We start from the raw sequence: 16,776 nt of genomic DNA, 5'->3' as shown, positions 1-16,776 counted from the left end.
TTTCAAACAGTTGAAATCATATTTATTTATATGCAACTAAATCTATTAATTTATTAATATATTAAACACTTATGAAACACCTTATTTAGTTCCAACTCAGAGCCCAGTTATGCTCGTACAACCTTTTTCTTTTATCCACTAAATTTATCATTTTTAAATAGTAAGTTTATAAAAATAACACCAAAAGAGAAGAGATTTAGCAGTTTCCTCACACTGCTTCTAAAATAAAGGCCAAAGCGTTTTACACACCGTAGAAAACACTTCCTACTTTTCTGATATAAAGTAGAGGGTATGGGCACACAACCTACAGTCTACCTTAAATTAGGGAGCAGTTACAGGTTCCCTTGGAACAGACTCACCAGTGCAGAGTAAGCTTCCCTCCTTTAGGTGGGTGAGAACTGCTTACACACCACAGCAGCGTGACCTAAATGGAAGAAAACAGGATATTAGAATCAGTGTAATTATAGTTGTGTTTTATGGCTGTATTCAAATCCACTGTCACTTTAGCAAATGTAGGACGTGAAGAAAATTAAAATCACTTCTCTTGTCACCAAAAGATAGTAGTAATTTGGAGTATTTCCTTCTAGCCTGTCAATCTCTCGCTCAAATAAATTCATTTTATAAATTTCTGATTGTACACATACAATTTAACAGTGCTTCTCATTGCTAGAATGTTAACACCATAACTTGTGACAAAGACGATTTTGTGCCACTTTGTCCAGTGTCTGAATGCCTACTAAGTAAACCATAGTTTGATCCTTGCTTTCCTCAACTCGAAAATAAGATTTGCTGTCGTAGTAGGAAAATTAATGGCAAGCAGATTTGAAGAAGGATGTAACTGCCTGTGTTAATAGCCAGCGAATTTCTGTTAGAACCCACTGCAGTATCTTTCTGTTGTTCTCTCATTCATTCAGCAAATGCTTACTGAGTACATACTGCACACCACTTGCATGCCATGTGAGTCAAACGAGTGTCCTATTCCTGTCCTTACCCTCAACCAAATCAGTGACAGGTGTCAGAATGAAACACATCACCTTCACCAACCCCTAGAGTTCTTGTCACTCGTTACTCTGGCCCCACCATTTTATCCGATCTTTGCAAGTCTCCTTACTGGTATATGGGCATCCACTATACAGTGATTATTTCTTTTTAGAGGTGAATCTCTCACTGTCCCCCACCACAGCTTTAAAATCTTCCAGTAGATTCTCACTGGTGAGAGATAAAGAGCAGTCCTGAGCAAGGTCTAAGAAGTCCTACCAGACTTACCTACCATCATGTCCACCCCTGTCCTCCAGAGTGTTCTACACAGGGCCTTTGCACATGTTAGTTTAATCTGGAAAATTTCTCCTTCCTCTCTTCACCTAGTTCAACTCATCCAAACTTCAGCTCAGCTGTAGTGTTATTTTTTTAAAGCAAGTCTGACCTCTCCAAGTCAAATCCTCTATTACAGGCACTTAACTACCGTGTTTCCCCGAAAATAAGACCTAACCGGACAATCAGCTCTAATGCGTCTTGGAGCCAAAATTAATATAAGACCCGGTCTTATTTTACTGTAAGTCTTACATAAGACCGGGTCTTAATTTTTGCTCCAAAAGATGTATTAGAGCTGATGGTCCGGCTAGGTCTTATTTTCGGGGAAACACGGTAGCTCTTCCATGTTCACGTGGCAGAACTACCATTTTACTTTCTTTTAAGCAGAAATTAATGGCCATCTAACTACTGCACTGTAAGCTCTGTAAGTGCAGACGCCACACCTGTGTTTTTCTGTAGTAAGTGCAAAGCTGACTCAACTGCTGGTTTTCACACTTCAAATCCATAAGCAACACCTGGGATGCTTATTAAATGCTTCAGATAGTGATTTAGTGGTGGTAGGGACCTAAGAAGATGCATTTTTACAAGCACCTTCCGAGGTCCATATGGATGTAGACGGGCCTTTCCCCTTGCTATAAGGGTTCTAAAGACCTCAAACTCGTTTTAGGTTCTTTTATTCCTCGCCTTTATCTATACAAAAGCATCTAAGATGTTACCAGACTTACTTTTATGGCCCCTCTAAGGTAGTAAGGGTTTACAAACAGGATGGTCAGAAAATTGGAAGGCATAATTAGCACCTGTCCTATTATGTGGTTTCTGGGCCGATTAAACCAATAGTCCTCAACTGATTTCACTGAATCCCCTGAGGCTCTCACTGGTCAGGAAGGGCCGTCCCTGACCAGGAGAGCTCTGGGAATGGGGCCTCAGTGTTTCCTTGGGAATCATGTAGGGAGCTATGAGGTGCAGTTAGCATGAGACTCCCTATGTTAGATGGCGCAAAACACTGGCCAGCTACAGAACTGCAAGTCAAAACAAAAGTTAAAGCTGCCTGTCAACTCACTTGAAAACCTTTTAGGTACTTACACCTATTTTTGAAAAGTTACCACCTGAAGGCCATTTGATGAAGTTATCTAACATCTTCAAGAAGCTGCCCTTAGCCACCTGTTCCAAGCCCCATCTGTGAAATTGTGATTTACTGTTTCATTCAGCTTCCCTCCCCCAGGAGTTCAGTAGTTACCTACTAACTGTTTAGTTACCTACTAAACAGATCACCGGCAGCACTGAAAGTGCCGGCCACAGCCAGCCAGCCGCTCAGGGCTACCCCCAACTGTCCATCCATGAAGCCATGGCCTTGCCTCCACCTCCTTCAGAAGCATGATTTTAATGGTCAGATGGCTTCTCTTGCTTATAAGCTTCAGACCCACATAAGCAGTAAACTTCACCTCTAGGAGCCCCTCTAAGTTGTATCTCAAGGGATTAATACAGCTCAGAGCCTGGCTGCTCCATAGGCGATGAACGGATTATCAATGAACAGGCCCAGACTGTTAGCACAGGACAAGCTCTCCTAAACCTTTATTTAAAAAAATAAGATTGTGTGAAATCTAGCACTTGCTTTGCAATACTTTTATTTAAAGGCTTTGTCAAAAACACAGCCCCTTTCATGAAGTACTTTGAGAAGGGAAAGGAGGAAAGGAGATGGGGCGTGGACAAAAGCTCCCTTGTCTGTTCCACTCACAGGGTCTGCAGGACGGGTGTTTACACTCATTTAAATGATATATTTGAAGCTGAAAGTGCTGTCACAGGACAGGCGTTTGCCTTTGCATCTCCCACACAAATCTTGACGATGGGGCCGTTTAGGGTTAACGTGGCGAAGTTTTTCTGAGCAGGAGCATCTAGTCTGTTTACAGCTCTGAAAAAATCAAAGTAAAGCACATAAAAGAAAATCCTTGGTGACTTCCTAGAACTTCAAAGGATTTTTCTCATCTATTTAAATACTTAATGCAGTCTAAGCAAGGCCCTGTGCTAACCTTGTCCGTCTACATCCCTTCTGATAGGCAAGGCTAGGGTTAGAAATGCAGGATGTGTAACCATCTGTCAGGCCCACATCGCATAGGATTTAGTTCGGAATTGTGAAGTTTCTTTTGAAACACAACTTTCTTATAGCAAGTCTTTTCCTGTACTTGAGAACAAACAAGTAGGGGAGAGGAGTTTAAAAGTACTGAAAACAAGGAAAACCATTATGGGAGGCTAGTGACCAAGAGCAAGGTGTGGGGCAGACCTGGCGGATGCAAGGCTGACCTTGCCTCCCCACCACAACCTGCTGCAAATGACCTCAAGCTGAGGCAGAAGGCAAAGCAGCAACTGCTGAGCTGAGAGCCCACTGGTTAAGACATCCTACTTTAGAAGCTTACCCTACTCTGCCATGATCTAAGTGAGTCTAAACAGTTTTCCATACTTTGTTTCTCTCCACCCAACCTATGGCAATAATGTTTTCAACATCCAACTTGAACCCAGTGCACTGATTAGGCTCTTTCAGCTGGTAAGTCAGGCGCCACTAACTGTGTGACAACTGGCAAGTTTAGTCACCTCTTTCCTTTGATTATCGAAGCCCCTCAGCATAATGCAGTGCTTACCGTGTTTCCCTGAAAATAAGACTGGGTCTTAATTTTTGCTTCGTTAGGGCTTATTTTCAGGGGATGTCATTTTTTTCATGTACAACCCTCTACAGTCATGTCATCTTCTGGAACATCATCATAAGGTACTAAATGCGTCCGTCTGGCTGAGAACTGGGGCTTATTTTCAGGGTACGTCTTATTTTCAGGGAAACACAGTAGTTAATAGTAAACAAGCAACGTTACCACTTAACCCCATAAGCTGGGCAACTTAGACTTCCTTGAAAACAAACCATCCTCCTTTTGTGAGCTCTCAGGCAAGACTGAACTTTAAAACTCTGTGCTTTTACTTGAACTTGGATATATGCTTCATAAAAAGCACTTAGGCAAAAATAGGCAAACTTTACCACCTCATGTTAGTAGAAAGGTATTTTATTTTTCATTTTGCTTTCTCTTATATTAGCCTGAGCAGCAGGTAAGGCACACATTCTTCCATATTGCAAGTGAGGTAACCATCTCTAAAGATGTAAACATGACCGAGATGTGTAAGGGCAGAAAGAAACTGACACGGAGACCCTGTTTCCCAGTTGAGTATTATTTCTAAACTCCCACCAAAAAGCTGTCAAAACCTGGAGGTCACTGAGAACCTAGCCTCTTCTGGGAAATGTATTCAAGAAACTACACCAACACTCTACCACCACCCCATTCAGACACAAAATGCAAACATGTGACTTACTTGACAGGTAATATCCTCCACTCGGTAAGGGTTGTAAGACTTCTGACAAGTCCTGCAAAACTGCTTGAAATAAACCTATGAGGAGAAGAGGAAAAACTTAAAGCAAAACCCTCTTGACCTTTTGTCAAAAAGATGCAAGTCATGTGGTATCTCTTACCTTGTTAGTGCCCTGTACACACCACACATAGGCACTTTCCCATCGGATGTTACACTCCTTGCAGTGATAATAGCCATATTTCTGCTCTAAGAACTGAACAAAAGGATACCAGAGTTTAACCAACATGACATCTGAGTCATCCTTCATTTCAGAAGCTGGGAAGGATCTATTTGACACTTAAAATCGCCAACTTCATTCCGGATCATGGAGGGAAGTAGGGTCAGGTTCAAATCAGTCTCTACAAGGTAGTAATTAGTGAGCTAATGACTTAACTAAGCAGATAAGCAGGCATGGGCCCAAAAGAGTTTATAAGTTTATATGCAGATAAACTTGGTTTGTAAAGCAAATTAATTGACAAGTTATTAAGGAGGTGTCTTCCTTCAGACAGGCAAAGGGAAAAGCCAAACATCTAAGGTTCTCTAAACCTAGAGATTCTTTAGGGTGGCCTTTTTTCTGTGGGATAAAACCGGATTTTAGAACGTACACATATGGAAGTGGTTAAGCTAAAGAAAAGGAATAGCACTCTGCATCCTAAAGTATTTCATGGTGTTCACCCAAGATCAAGTTCTCTATGCTGCTAAATTCCCACCGAACAGTAATGTTAGGAATCTACATGGTGGATAAGCCACAATTCATGTTTAAGATGCACTAAAGTAGTATTATTGCCTTATTCTTAAGCTTTCTTCCCTCCCAATGAGAAAAGTTACAAACAAGTTTGGAGGGTTGGGCCTATAGAATTGGAAGGAACTTTGGAGAGCACTCAATCTCATAGGTGAGCAAACTCAAGTCGGGGAAAAGGTGAAGATCACACATGGCTTATGTGTAACTTCTTGATTCACTCTTCTTCCCACACTCCCCCCTACCCTAACAGCCCTGGGGTGGCTGTGGAAGGACTCTCTCCGGCCTCTTACGGGTGGTGCAGCTCATGACTTCCCACTTGCCTAGATTACAAATGCCCTCAGGGTACTCTAACCCTTTAGGGTTCAGCTAGTGTGAACTGGCCCTCCAAGCCTGCCATGCTCTCAGGCAGTATTATCCAGCAACCCAAATGCTTCAGCAGTTTCAGAGTAGGGGTGCTTTTTAGGAGAAAGGCAAGATCCTAAGAGGCTCTAGTAGCTCTAGCTTCCAGTAGAAGCTTCTGAAATTTGGGCAAGAATCAGGGGCGAGCTGACCAGCACCCCAGAAGTCGACCATTATGGCTTTTGCCACATTAAATTCAGAAATGTGAGTGGGATCCTTGGGAATGACTCTCCTGCCCGCAAGTTCACGTTCTGACGTTCTGCTTCGTATTCAGCCTATACCATCCACATATGCAATCAACGCAACTCCGTGCCCACAATCTGAGTTTTAGACAGCAAACTCACTCGGGATAAGAATGTTAAAAGGGCGTCTCCCTGGCCAAGCTGTGGAGCCCACGTTTTAAAATCGCCGTAAACAACAAGCAGGCCACACCTAATTCTACTGTTGGAGAAAGAGGACACGTGCAGCTGTCCGCGGCTGCAGAGAGGCACCCAAACGTGCCAGGCCCGGAAGGAAGCCTAGCGCCGCCACGTGTCCCGCCGGAGCAGCCCCAGGGCGAGGGCAGGAACGGGAACCAGCAGGAGGCACATCCGGGGGCTCCTCTGCGCCCCTGGCCAGTTCCCTCGCCGACGGGGACCTCACCTGGAAACGCGGGCGCTCGCTGCCGGGCTCAGGGCTCCGCGGCGACGACCGCTCGCTTTCGCCGTCCTGGGCCCTTCCCACCGGCGGCGGCTGCTCGGGGCTCCTGGGCGCGCGCCGCGGAGCCGCCTCGCCTTCCCGGGCCTCCCGCGGCGGCAGAACTGGTGGGGCCACCGGCTGCTCCCAGCTCGCCCGCACCGCGGCCCGGCCCTCGGCCTCCTCCTCCTCGGACTGCGGCCGTTGGGGCGCCTTCCTCGCCGACCCCTCTTCCTGCTCCGGGCCTGGAGACCTCGGAGGTGGTGGCCCCGGCTCTCCGTCCGGCGCCCTGGACCTCTGCTCGCCCGCCGCGGTCTCCGCCCCTTCTAGTAAGGTGGTGAGGCGGTGGGAGACCACGGGCGAGTACACGGCGACGGAGCGCGGGAAACGCACGGGCCGCGGGCCGCCGCTCGGGGGGCTGCCATGCTCGGGGCCCGGGCGGGCCGGCTGCGGGGATGCTGAGCCGCCGGCCGCGCCCTCGGGGCCGGAGCCGGCGGGGGGCCCGGGGGCGCGGGTCCTGCGCGGCAGAGTGCGCCGCCCCAGCGAGCACTGCACCGAGGCGTCGCGGCGCGGGTTCACCTGCACGGCCATATCCCGACTGCCCGCCCTGCGGGGCCGCGGGGCCAGGCCCGGGCTCACCTGCGACAGGAGGGCCACGAGCTGCGCCCTCTGGTAGCTGTCGAAGTACTCGGCGGCCATCAGCTGCCCGCAGCCCGGGAAGGACGGGGCGGCCGCGGCCGAGAACGAGGAGGAAGACGCGAGAGGGTAGTCCCCGCCGCGGTGCCGCCAGCCGCCCCCGCCCGCCAAGCCCTTACCCTTGGCGGTGGGTAGGCAGGGGTACGGGTACGAGTAGGCGGCGCACGCCGGGGACATGTAACCGTCCAGCACCTGGTCCCCCAGGGCAGCCATGAGCGCAGTCCCAGCCGCTCCCACCCGCCGCTGCGCCCTAAATAGGCGGCCCTGCGGGGGCGGCCGGCGCGGGCCCCACCGCCGCTCACCAGGCTGAGCTGCCTCCCTCACCCTTCCCGCCACGGCTCGTGTCCCCGCGTCCCCGCCGGGAGGGCTGCTCCCCGACCTTCTCTTTGGAAATTCTCTACACACCGAGGTCCGCACAGTGATCTGGAAAGAAAGCTTTCTTGGCGATCCAAGAACTTTTGTAAGTGAACTTGCCCGAGGGAAAAGGGATTCCAACCGGAGAACTATCGCCGGGATTAGCTGAGACAGGTGGTCCCTGTAACTTGATTGTCCCAGGGTCTGCGCCTGCGGGACGATGAGGCGAGGCTGGGTGCCTCTGGATAGTGAGCAAAAATGCAAAGGTTTGGGGAACTGCTTTGGATCTGTTACCTATACTCTCAGATTATAGTTTATTTAATTATCTCAGAGGGGCGCTGAAAAGTCTACCCCTTGAACCCTTTCAGTAAGTGTACAGGGAAAGCACTCTAGGGCATCCGTATCTTGGCTAATTGTCTTCTCCTTTGGAGCAGTGCTCACTCCCACACTCGCCCCCACCTCTAATGGGGATCTGAGGTACTGTTGAGTACCAGGAGGTACTGATGACTGTTGCTCTCCTCTGGGGCGGAGAGTAGTTCTACGGATTTTCGTAATCAAATCATCCCTCCAAAAGATAAATTGATTTGGGGTGTGTTAAGGTAAATGCAGAAGACCAGCTCAGTTCCCGATTGAAAAGGCCTTGTCCACCGGAAATATGTGGGCTGTTCTTTATCAATAGATACCAGATGAAGTAATCAAATTCGTTAATGTAATTTTTCTCTGATTTGATACAGATTTGACAATAAATTTCTATGTTTCATTGTTTAATTGACCTGCTTTGGAAGTTTTCTAAGTACAGGTCAAAATTCAACACTGTCAGGTATTCATAAGTTGAGCGAGCACAGTTTTTTTTTTTTTTTTTTTTTACAATTACATTAAATCAATTATACTTTACAAATATAGCTTGCTTTTACTCATATAAGATAGTGCACCAAAATTCTACATTTCCAAGACCCTGCTTTCTAAGAGTTTACATATTTGAAACAGTCATAGAAATTGGTGACGGTGAAAACCAAATAGCACATCAGGCTTCCCTTTAGCAGTCCCAAGTGCAAGTATATTATGAAATTGATTTGTAATTTGTAAAAGCACTTGGTTACTATACCAAGGCAACCTTATAATGGGAAGATCACAATTGTTATAAGTATGATAATGTGAACCAATTGTTATCCTTTATGTAAACCATATATACTACCACAGACCATAAATATGAAGTAATATTTCAGCAAGATAGAAGCTCCTGTGTGTCTCCATGTTTAGACAGAAGTCTGAGTAGTTTCCATCATAATTAAATTATCTGCTTTCACTGTGCCATAGGATGTGTCTGCCATTTCCTCTTCTTTTAGTTTCTTATAAGAAATATCTGTATCTTCATCTTCATCTAGAGGCTCCCGCTTGTGCAATATTTCACTTCCATACATTTTATATATTAAAACAAAAATCCCTGCTTCTGCAGACTGGAAAAGGGCATAAAGCAAGGGAAACATGTACATACTTCCTATGAATCGTGGTGGAAAGGCCAACTTGAGAATGGCAGTACAGAGCTGCACATTTTGGCTACCTGTTTCCAGGCATACAGTCCTTCTGCAGTTGGGTGGAAGATGGAAAACAGTAGCTAAGCCGTAGCCTGAGGCATAGCCTGCCAAAGGCATAAAAATCGCTACCACGTAAACGGCTGCAGGAATTGTTGCCAGCAGTTCAGGTCCTAACATAGTGCCGGTCATTATGAATAGGACCACCAGCGTCACTAGCAGAGACCACAGGGAAACCTAGTAATAGAAAATGGATAAACAAGCCATCAAAAATAAGATAGTTGAAGGGGATATCAGGCAAGAGAATCTTAGGCTCTTGGAAGCAGAGAGATTATCTAGTTTGAACTCCCACACAAAATAGAGATCTTTGCCCTCAAGTCTTTGACAGTATTTCTAAAGGTGGTTAGATCACCTCTTCAGGAGACATCGAGACCCATGTCGCACAGCTTTAGCCATTTGGAAGCCTGTTCTTATGTCTAGTGACAATTTGCCTTCTATAACCATGAGTCATTGTCTTGGATAGGCCCTCAGAAGCAACATAGTAGACCAGCTACTCTTGCAAAACAGCCTTCGAAAGTTTACAAAACAGGTACATAGGGAAGGCTACTCTTCTCCAGGCAGACTGTCCCCAGGCTTTCAGCCTCCATCATATAACCCAGCAGTTAGAATTGAGCCCAATACACCAGGTATTGTCTGATGAATGGAGTAGACAAAAGGACATTCCTTTCCCTGAACAGGACCCCATGTTTTCCATAAGAAATTAGTTCTGGTTTTACACCTGAGATCACAGGCTATTAAAGTTTATGAAGCCAAGTGTATGGTATTTTTAACCTTCACAATACTTTATGTCTCAGAATTGTTAGCCCTATCAAAATAATTGCTAGATTATGTAAGAGAAAATAATGTAAATGTAAGATGTGAGCTATTCGTTGCAATTTTGCCACTTCCCCATTTTTCATCTGTTCATGAGAAACCTGTCTCTAGTGACGCTTAGGAATTATATATAATAGATGGGTTTTCGATATAAAATAACTGACTGTGTAAAATATTGTGTCATCATGATATCTGACTGGTACATTTCACTCATTCAAGTAAGACAGGCTGTGTAAATAGAAATCTAAGTAGAAACCTAAAAATTCCTCTTCTAGTTCTTCAGATTGGTAGTTAGCTTGGTTTTTTTAAACGGGAGGTGAGGTGTATTTGTGAGGGAGACTACAGGTCCAGAGGAATAGTTTAAATGTTGCTTCTGGTTCCTAGGGTATCTGGGAGCAAGCCCCTTTGGAGTCTGAGGGATTGGCATATACAATACTTTATACTCTTTAAAAATTATTTAAAATTTATCTGGGTTGTGAAAAAGGTCACCCTAGAGGATGCTGAAATAATTATTATATAAGGTAATCATGTTACCAATGTACAATTGGCAGAAACCAAAGCATTATAAATAAAAACTTATATGAAATTTCAAAGTGTGCCCACATCAAAAGCTTTGACAGGAAATCTCATTTTTCACTGTGAAAATATTGGCTCCAAATTATCCTTTGCACTATTTTAAATCATTTGGGTGAGCACTGATATTGAATGCTCATTTTAAAGTGTTCGCAAAAGTGTAAAACTGTTATAAAGCGTATCTTATGACTGTGCTGGTTAAGGAATGGGGGAAGTTCAGCGTAAACGCAAAGTTAGTTAATCTTATCGAATTGCCTATAATTCAAATATGTCTATCTGTTTTTAGCTTATTTGAATGGCTTTCTGTTAGAATCCTAAGGTTTTATAGAAACTACCATCCCATTAATAGTATTAGCTTAATGATTAAGCACAAATGTTCTTAATGATCTCAAGATTATCTATGGATGTATTATATATATAATATATAAAACATGTTTATTTACATGTACATGTATATTTATTACATTCAGAATATGTGTTTATTATAGAGCACAATTTCTTTTACTCAAGGCTGGATATACATACAGAAAAGAATCCTCTATTTTTCATATTAGTAAAAGTTAGCCCCTCTGTATAATCAGATTACTTTAGAAAATAAATTAATATAACTGAAACACAAAAGACTGTCTTATTAAATCTACATAATTGAAATAGTGGAGTGACTCTTTTTCTCATCATTTGTCTAAAGGAATGAGTATGTACATTTTACAATAATGAGTTCTTTATTTTATTTGACCAACTTCCTAAACTGAGAATACTGTTCATGGTTTACTCTTTTATTTACTACTATTTTTGAGTTTTCAAAGAAAGCTTAATTTACAAATATTTAATTATTTTCTCCAGCCATCCACTGCAAAATCTCTCCTAATACAAAAAGCATCAGTTTTTAAAAATAAAGCAATATTGGAAATATTGCAAAAATAATAGAAATCTTCATTCTTTCACTACCTTTAGAAACCATATGAAATATTGCAGTGGAGAAGGTAAAAGAACACGCACAAATTTAGAAATGGCAATATATTGCATTATTTATCTAGGACCTAATTTTATTTTATGCTTTAAAGCCAATATTTTGTGCATTCTATTATGTTGTCATGATGTAGTTTTTAAATTACTTTTGGTCTTATTAGTGTCAACTTATTTTTAGAAAATTAATAAAACAATTTAAAGGAACCGTCTGTAGAGTTTCTCAGAATTAGAGTTCCACTTTTAAAAAACAGAGTAATGCATTTCTAAAATACTGTGTACAATTCTATTAGAATAATTTTATTTCACCTGCATTTTGTAATACATGAGTTGTTAGTGGAAAATGTTTCCATTTTATTGCACTGCCATCTTTTCCCCACATGATCTCTTTCCTCCTATGAGTACTGATAGTTCTCTTGTGCTGTTTTTAATTAATCTGTGTCTTGATTAAAGCTATAATTTGCAGCATAAACTTTTTTTTAAAAGTTTATCTATGCAAAGGCTGCCACGTCCTTTTCTTCCTCACCCCACTTTCCCAAACTTCTTAGCATTTCAGCCATGGGTCAGAGGCCGAGGACTCCCCATCTGCCCAGTATGTAAAGAGAAAGGTGACCTTACCTTCACGATGTAGTCAGCCACCCGGTTGTATTTATAGCGAATGAAGACGCCCAACCCGATTGGGATGAGAGTGCTGCAGAGAGTCAGGGTGACTGCCCCTAGGGGTAGCAATTGCACCAGAGGGGTGTTGATCCAAGCCCGGCTGTAGATCCACAGACACAGGGGCATCAAGACCAGGGCCAAGAGCGTGGAGGAGATGGTCATGATGATGCTGCAGAAAGGGAAGGAACAGAGGTCAGAGGGGGCTGTGAGCCAAAGAGCCTCTCTCGCACATGGGTAACCCTCTATCTTGCCCATTGGGTACAGGGGGAAGAGGGAAGGTTGCAAGTGTCCCTCCCTTGAAGTCTGGGGAAAACCTACTTCATCTGAAGGGAGTGCCAAGAGAGCAGAGCATCTAAGCCCAACTGAACCCCAGGCAGGGAAAATAAAATAAAATCTCAAAACTGCTGCCCTTGGCTTTATAAATCCTATGAACTGGCTACAGTCTGGATGATCTTGAAGGCAAGGAACATTTCTGTTTTCTTTTTCAAGCCTCCAAAGCACCCTGTTAGACATGGTAAAGCTGCTGAATACTACTTGTTGGATTGAACTCAATTACATGGTTCTCTGTATGAGATTGATTGCTCCTTATTGAGACCAATGGCCCTATTTTGTTTTTGCATTTCCAGCGAAGTTTGCCAGTTCCCTCTGTCTTCCAGTGGCTGAAGACCTACCCTGGCAGCCCAGCCTTCAAGGAGGATGATGAGAGAGCTGTGGATGAAACCCCAAGGCCCTGAGAGCAGCTCTCCCCGGCTAGATCTTCGCCCACGACACTACCTCTTCATGTCTGCCTTGACTTCTAAAGCCCGGCGTCAACATCTTCCTCCACTTGCTTCTTCCCTCTTCCATGCCTCATTCCAACCGCCTCTCCTTCCTCTCTCCTCAGTCTTGAACCCACGGCTGTAAACTCGGTTGGTTGGGATGAGAAAGATGCCTAAGAAAGAGACAGTTCTGTACCTGAGGTTCATGTCGCCGTCAACCAGCAGGGACATAAGGTTGGAGAGATTCCCTCCGGGACAGCAGCCACACAGGAGCACCGCCACGGCGGCCACCTCGTCCAGCGAGAAGATCAGTGCCAGCAGGAAGGCCAGCAGCGGCAGGAAGCCGAACTGGCAGAGCGCGGCCAGCAGCGCGCCCACGGGCCGCCGGACGTGCGCCCCGAAGTGGTTCACGTCCACGGTGCAGCCCAGGCCCAGCATGGTGATGCACAGGGCGGCGCCCACGAACACGTTCAGCCCGTGGCTGAGCGGCGTGTCCCAGAACGGGTGCTCATGGGGGTCCCAGGGCCGAGGGAACGGGGAAGGGCCCAGGTGAACCCAATCGCTGTCCGCGAAGCTGCTGGTCGTCGGCTCTGGAGACGGAGTGGGGCCTGGGCTGAAACCGACGCTGGGACCCGGCCCGAGACTAAGCCCGGGACTGGGGCTCGCGCGGGAGGCAGGAGTGACAGGTAAGTCCGGGCTGGGGCTCAGGCTGCTGGCATTGGGCAACAGGGTGTAGTCCGTCTGCAGAGAGGACGTGGCGAAAGGCAGGGTGACATTGTCCATGCCGAGCATGGCGCGGTCTGCAGGAGGCTTCAGGTCTGGCCCCTGCCCGCGCTGCGGACTGGATTTCTGTTCTCTCCCCCCGCGCGCGCCTCCCTCCCTTCAGTCGCGGCCGCTGTCCGTCTGTGCGTCCCTCAGTCCGTTTCCCAGTCTCGGCTGAGCGCCGCTGATGTCTCCGCGGCGTCGGGTGCGGCGGGTAGGTCCTCGGCTCCGCTCGGGGTCCGGCCGACGCTGTCTGCCACTTAAGACAGTGCAGCCCCCCAAGGGTGAACCCAATCGCTGCGTCCCCGCGCCCGGCAGGCCCCGCCCCGCCGCCAAGTCCCCTCCTTTTAATCACCAGTAAGTGGTTCTGTTACAGTGCAGCCAGGGGCAGAACAAAGACCTGACAAAGGACAAGAAGAAAAAACCGTGCCTGGCTGCCGATCAAGGTCTCTGATGGGCTCTGCCTCTTTGATAATGAAATCTGGAGGCCCAGGCACATAGGGAGAGAGGGGAGGGAAAAAACTCCCTTTATCTATGCACGCACATAAACCATGTACGCTGTACAAATAGCCTGCAACCCTGAGCACCAAGAGGGGGGCCTGACTTAGTATGAGCGGTTCTCTGGTAGGAAGACACACTCACTATCTGCCTTTAATTTGCAGACAATTTTTAAGTAAGATTTTTATGTTTAGACTTAAACTAATCATATTGGTGGTTTTTGAGCCAGGTCTTGGGCAAGTGCGCGTGCATTATTTCATCTGGTTCTCACAGCAAAGCCCAGGGAGAGAGACTATTAGGTCGATTTTTACATACAAGGAATCTGAGGAACAGGGAAGTCTTTGTCTCATCAACCAAACCCACAACTACCTGGCTGAATGTGAACCATGATATATCGTTCACTATACAATGAAGAGCTCAGCTAAGAAACAGCTCTGTGAAAAATGTGTGTTTTGGAAGTTATTGGCAGATGGGGAGAGGATATTTCAGGGATCATAGATTTATGAAATGTTGTGAGGATAGCCCTGGTATTAGGATTAAAGGACTGAAAAGAAATAAAGTGGTGAGATTCCATGTGTCAGACAGGTGTAATCCCCAAACAAATCAAATCCAGAATTCTTGGGAATGGAGACTCCACGACTTTAAGTCAGTCACTAGATGCATCATCCATCGACAATGGAAAGGGACCTCTGTGCATACAGACAAGGCAGAGGCATTCGAGAAGCATCTGGCTGTCTGGAATGACCATAAAGTGATAACCAGTTGAGTTGTGAAAACCAACGTGGGAATTTCCAGGCTGAAGTCAAGGGTCAGTCTTAGCCCAGGGTCACCTTGCGTGGAGCTGAGATCCTAGAGTGAATTCTTCCTCCTGAGAACTTGTCCCTTCTTCCTTTTCAGACACCAGAGGAGACTGGGTGACTTCCATTTCTCAATGGTGGACTGAGCCCATGCGTGTGTATTTTCTCTTTCCCCAATTTCATGACAATGACAGAGAATACAAAAAAGACTAAGTTCAGAGCATATTGCATTCTTAATCACAAATAAACAATTTATTTCCGCTCCATGAGACCATAATTTCCACAGGGGCAGTGCTTCTACAAGCATTTAGGAAAACAACATACTACCCTCATACTTTCCCAAAACACTAAGCCCAAGGAAACAATGCAGTAACATCTGTAGAGCTTTGAAGGAAGTGGGTGTGACCAAAAATAGTCTTAAGTTTTCATTTAGGCTTATGTAAGCAAAAGAAACATATTCAGATATATACAGGGAAACATGCTGCTCAAATACCTTCATTAACTGAGTATATCTAAGGGAGACACGTGGAGAAACAGAGGAGATAAGGCGGAGGCTCTGCTGAGCCGCAGGATGCGATAAGCTAAGAACATGAATGGCAGAGGATGAGCAGAAGCCCGGGTCTACAGGCACCACTCCTATTTGTCCTTCCCTCACGTTAATGATATTAAATCCACAATGAAATTAAATAAGCAGTAATTAGAGGCAGACCAACTCAACCAACTAGCTTCTCTCGGGGTTTGGGGAGGGATTTGGGAGGTGTTTTGTGCAATGGGTGAAGAGCTAAAAGCAGAAAGGGATGCACTTGGACTGTAAATCAGCAGGTTCACCAAACCTGCAGGCCTGCGGGCTTCTGGGGCTGGCAGACCTGTTGTCTCACCTGCTGATGTGGTTACTGCCAATGTAAAGAAAGCAGACGTCCTTGCCTCCCCTCTTCTTTCTGGTCTCCTTCACTATTTAGGAGAAAACCCCAGGATCAGGAAAGAGCTCATTCTCCAGGAGTGGTGAGGTTGAGAAACCGCTTGGTTCACTTAGCTTCCCTTTACTCTTGCTGCCACCATGAGGTCTGGCCCAACGAGAGGGGAGAGACTGCACTGGAGAGACAACAACATAGCATTCAGAACATCTGCTTTGGAGGAAAACGAAGTCAGAGGCTGGTTGGGCATCACATACAAAATCTAATTCCAGATAGGTTAAAGAGTTAATTATAATAATAAGAAGAATACAACAAGATAACAGAAAAAAAAATTGGCTAGTATTTGTCTCATCTTTGGATAGGGAAAATCTTCCTAAGCAAAAAAATAACAGAAGAGATCATAATGAGAAGCTCAGTACATATGGCTACATAAAAATTTAAACTTTGCTGTGGTAAAAACAGCATTAAAAAAAATCAAAGAAAATTACAAAAAGAGATAAAAAATATCTACATCATATGTAAAACCAAGAACTAAGATCATTGAGTTATAAAACAATTTTATAAATTAATAAGAACAAACAACACTATAGGAAAAAAGGTAAATGATATGAATAAACATACAAGATCATAAGAAGAAATGCAAATCACCAATATACATATATATATATATATATATATATATATATATATATATATATATATATTTACACTCACTAATAACCAAAGAAATTAACTTGAAATAATTAGATGCCTTTTTTTTCAGTATTTTAGAAATTGAAATAAATGATATTATATTGTGGTGGCAAAGGATACCATCAACTGGATACTCTCTCTTCCTGCTAGTGGTATATCCTTTCTAGAAGATAACTTGGTAGGAGATGA

At 45.0% G+C, this 16,776-nt stretch overlaps 2 protein-coding genes across 2 annotated transcripts; both read right to left on the bottom strand.

Moving 5' to 3' along the window:
• Window positions 1-298: 298 nt before the first annotated feature.
• Window positions 299-8,116, bottom strand: ZAR1 (zygote arrest 1). Its single transcript, XM_019740999.2, has 5 exons — window positions 6,479-8,116; window positions 4,817-4,909; window positions 4,660-4,734; window positions 3,047-3,220; window positions 299-424 (listed from the first exon to the last, which is right to left on the bottom strand). Exons 1-4 carry the CDS (start codon window positions 7,418-7,420, stop codon window positions 3,077-3,079), a joined length of 1,254 nt encoding a protein of 417 aa, XP_019596558.2. The 5' UTR covers window positions 7,421-8,116; the 3' UTR covers window positions 299-424; window positions 3,047-3,076.
• A 198-nt stretch (window positions 8,117-8,314) lies between these two features.
• Window positions 8,315-14,134, bottom strand: SLC10A4 (solute carrier family 10 member 4). Its single transcript, XM_019741004.2, has 3 exons — window positions 13,120-14,134; window positions 12,124-12,334; window positions 8,315-9,330 (listed from the first exon to the last, which is right to left on the bottom strand). The coding sequence occupies exons 1-3, from the start codon at window positions 13,713-13,715 to the stop codon at window positions 8,818-8,820; spliced, it is 1,320 nt and encodes a 439-aa protein (XP_019596563.1). The 5' UTR covers window positions 13,716-14,134; the 3' UTR covers window positions 8,315-8,817.
• Between the last annotated feature and the right edge of the window lie 2,642 nt (window positions 14,135-16,776).

The sequence above is a fragment of the Rhinolophus sinicus genome, linkage group LG02 (genome assembly GCF_036562045.2).
Source record: "Rhinolophus sinicus isolate RSC01 linkage group LG02, ASM3656204v1, whole genome shotgun sequence".
Taxonomy (NCBI): Eukaryota; Metazoa; Chordata; class Mammalia; order Chiroptera; family Rhinolophidae; genus Rhinolophus; species Rhinolophus sinicus.
This window is presented reverse-complemented; position numbering and strand designations above follow the sequence as displayed.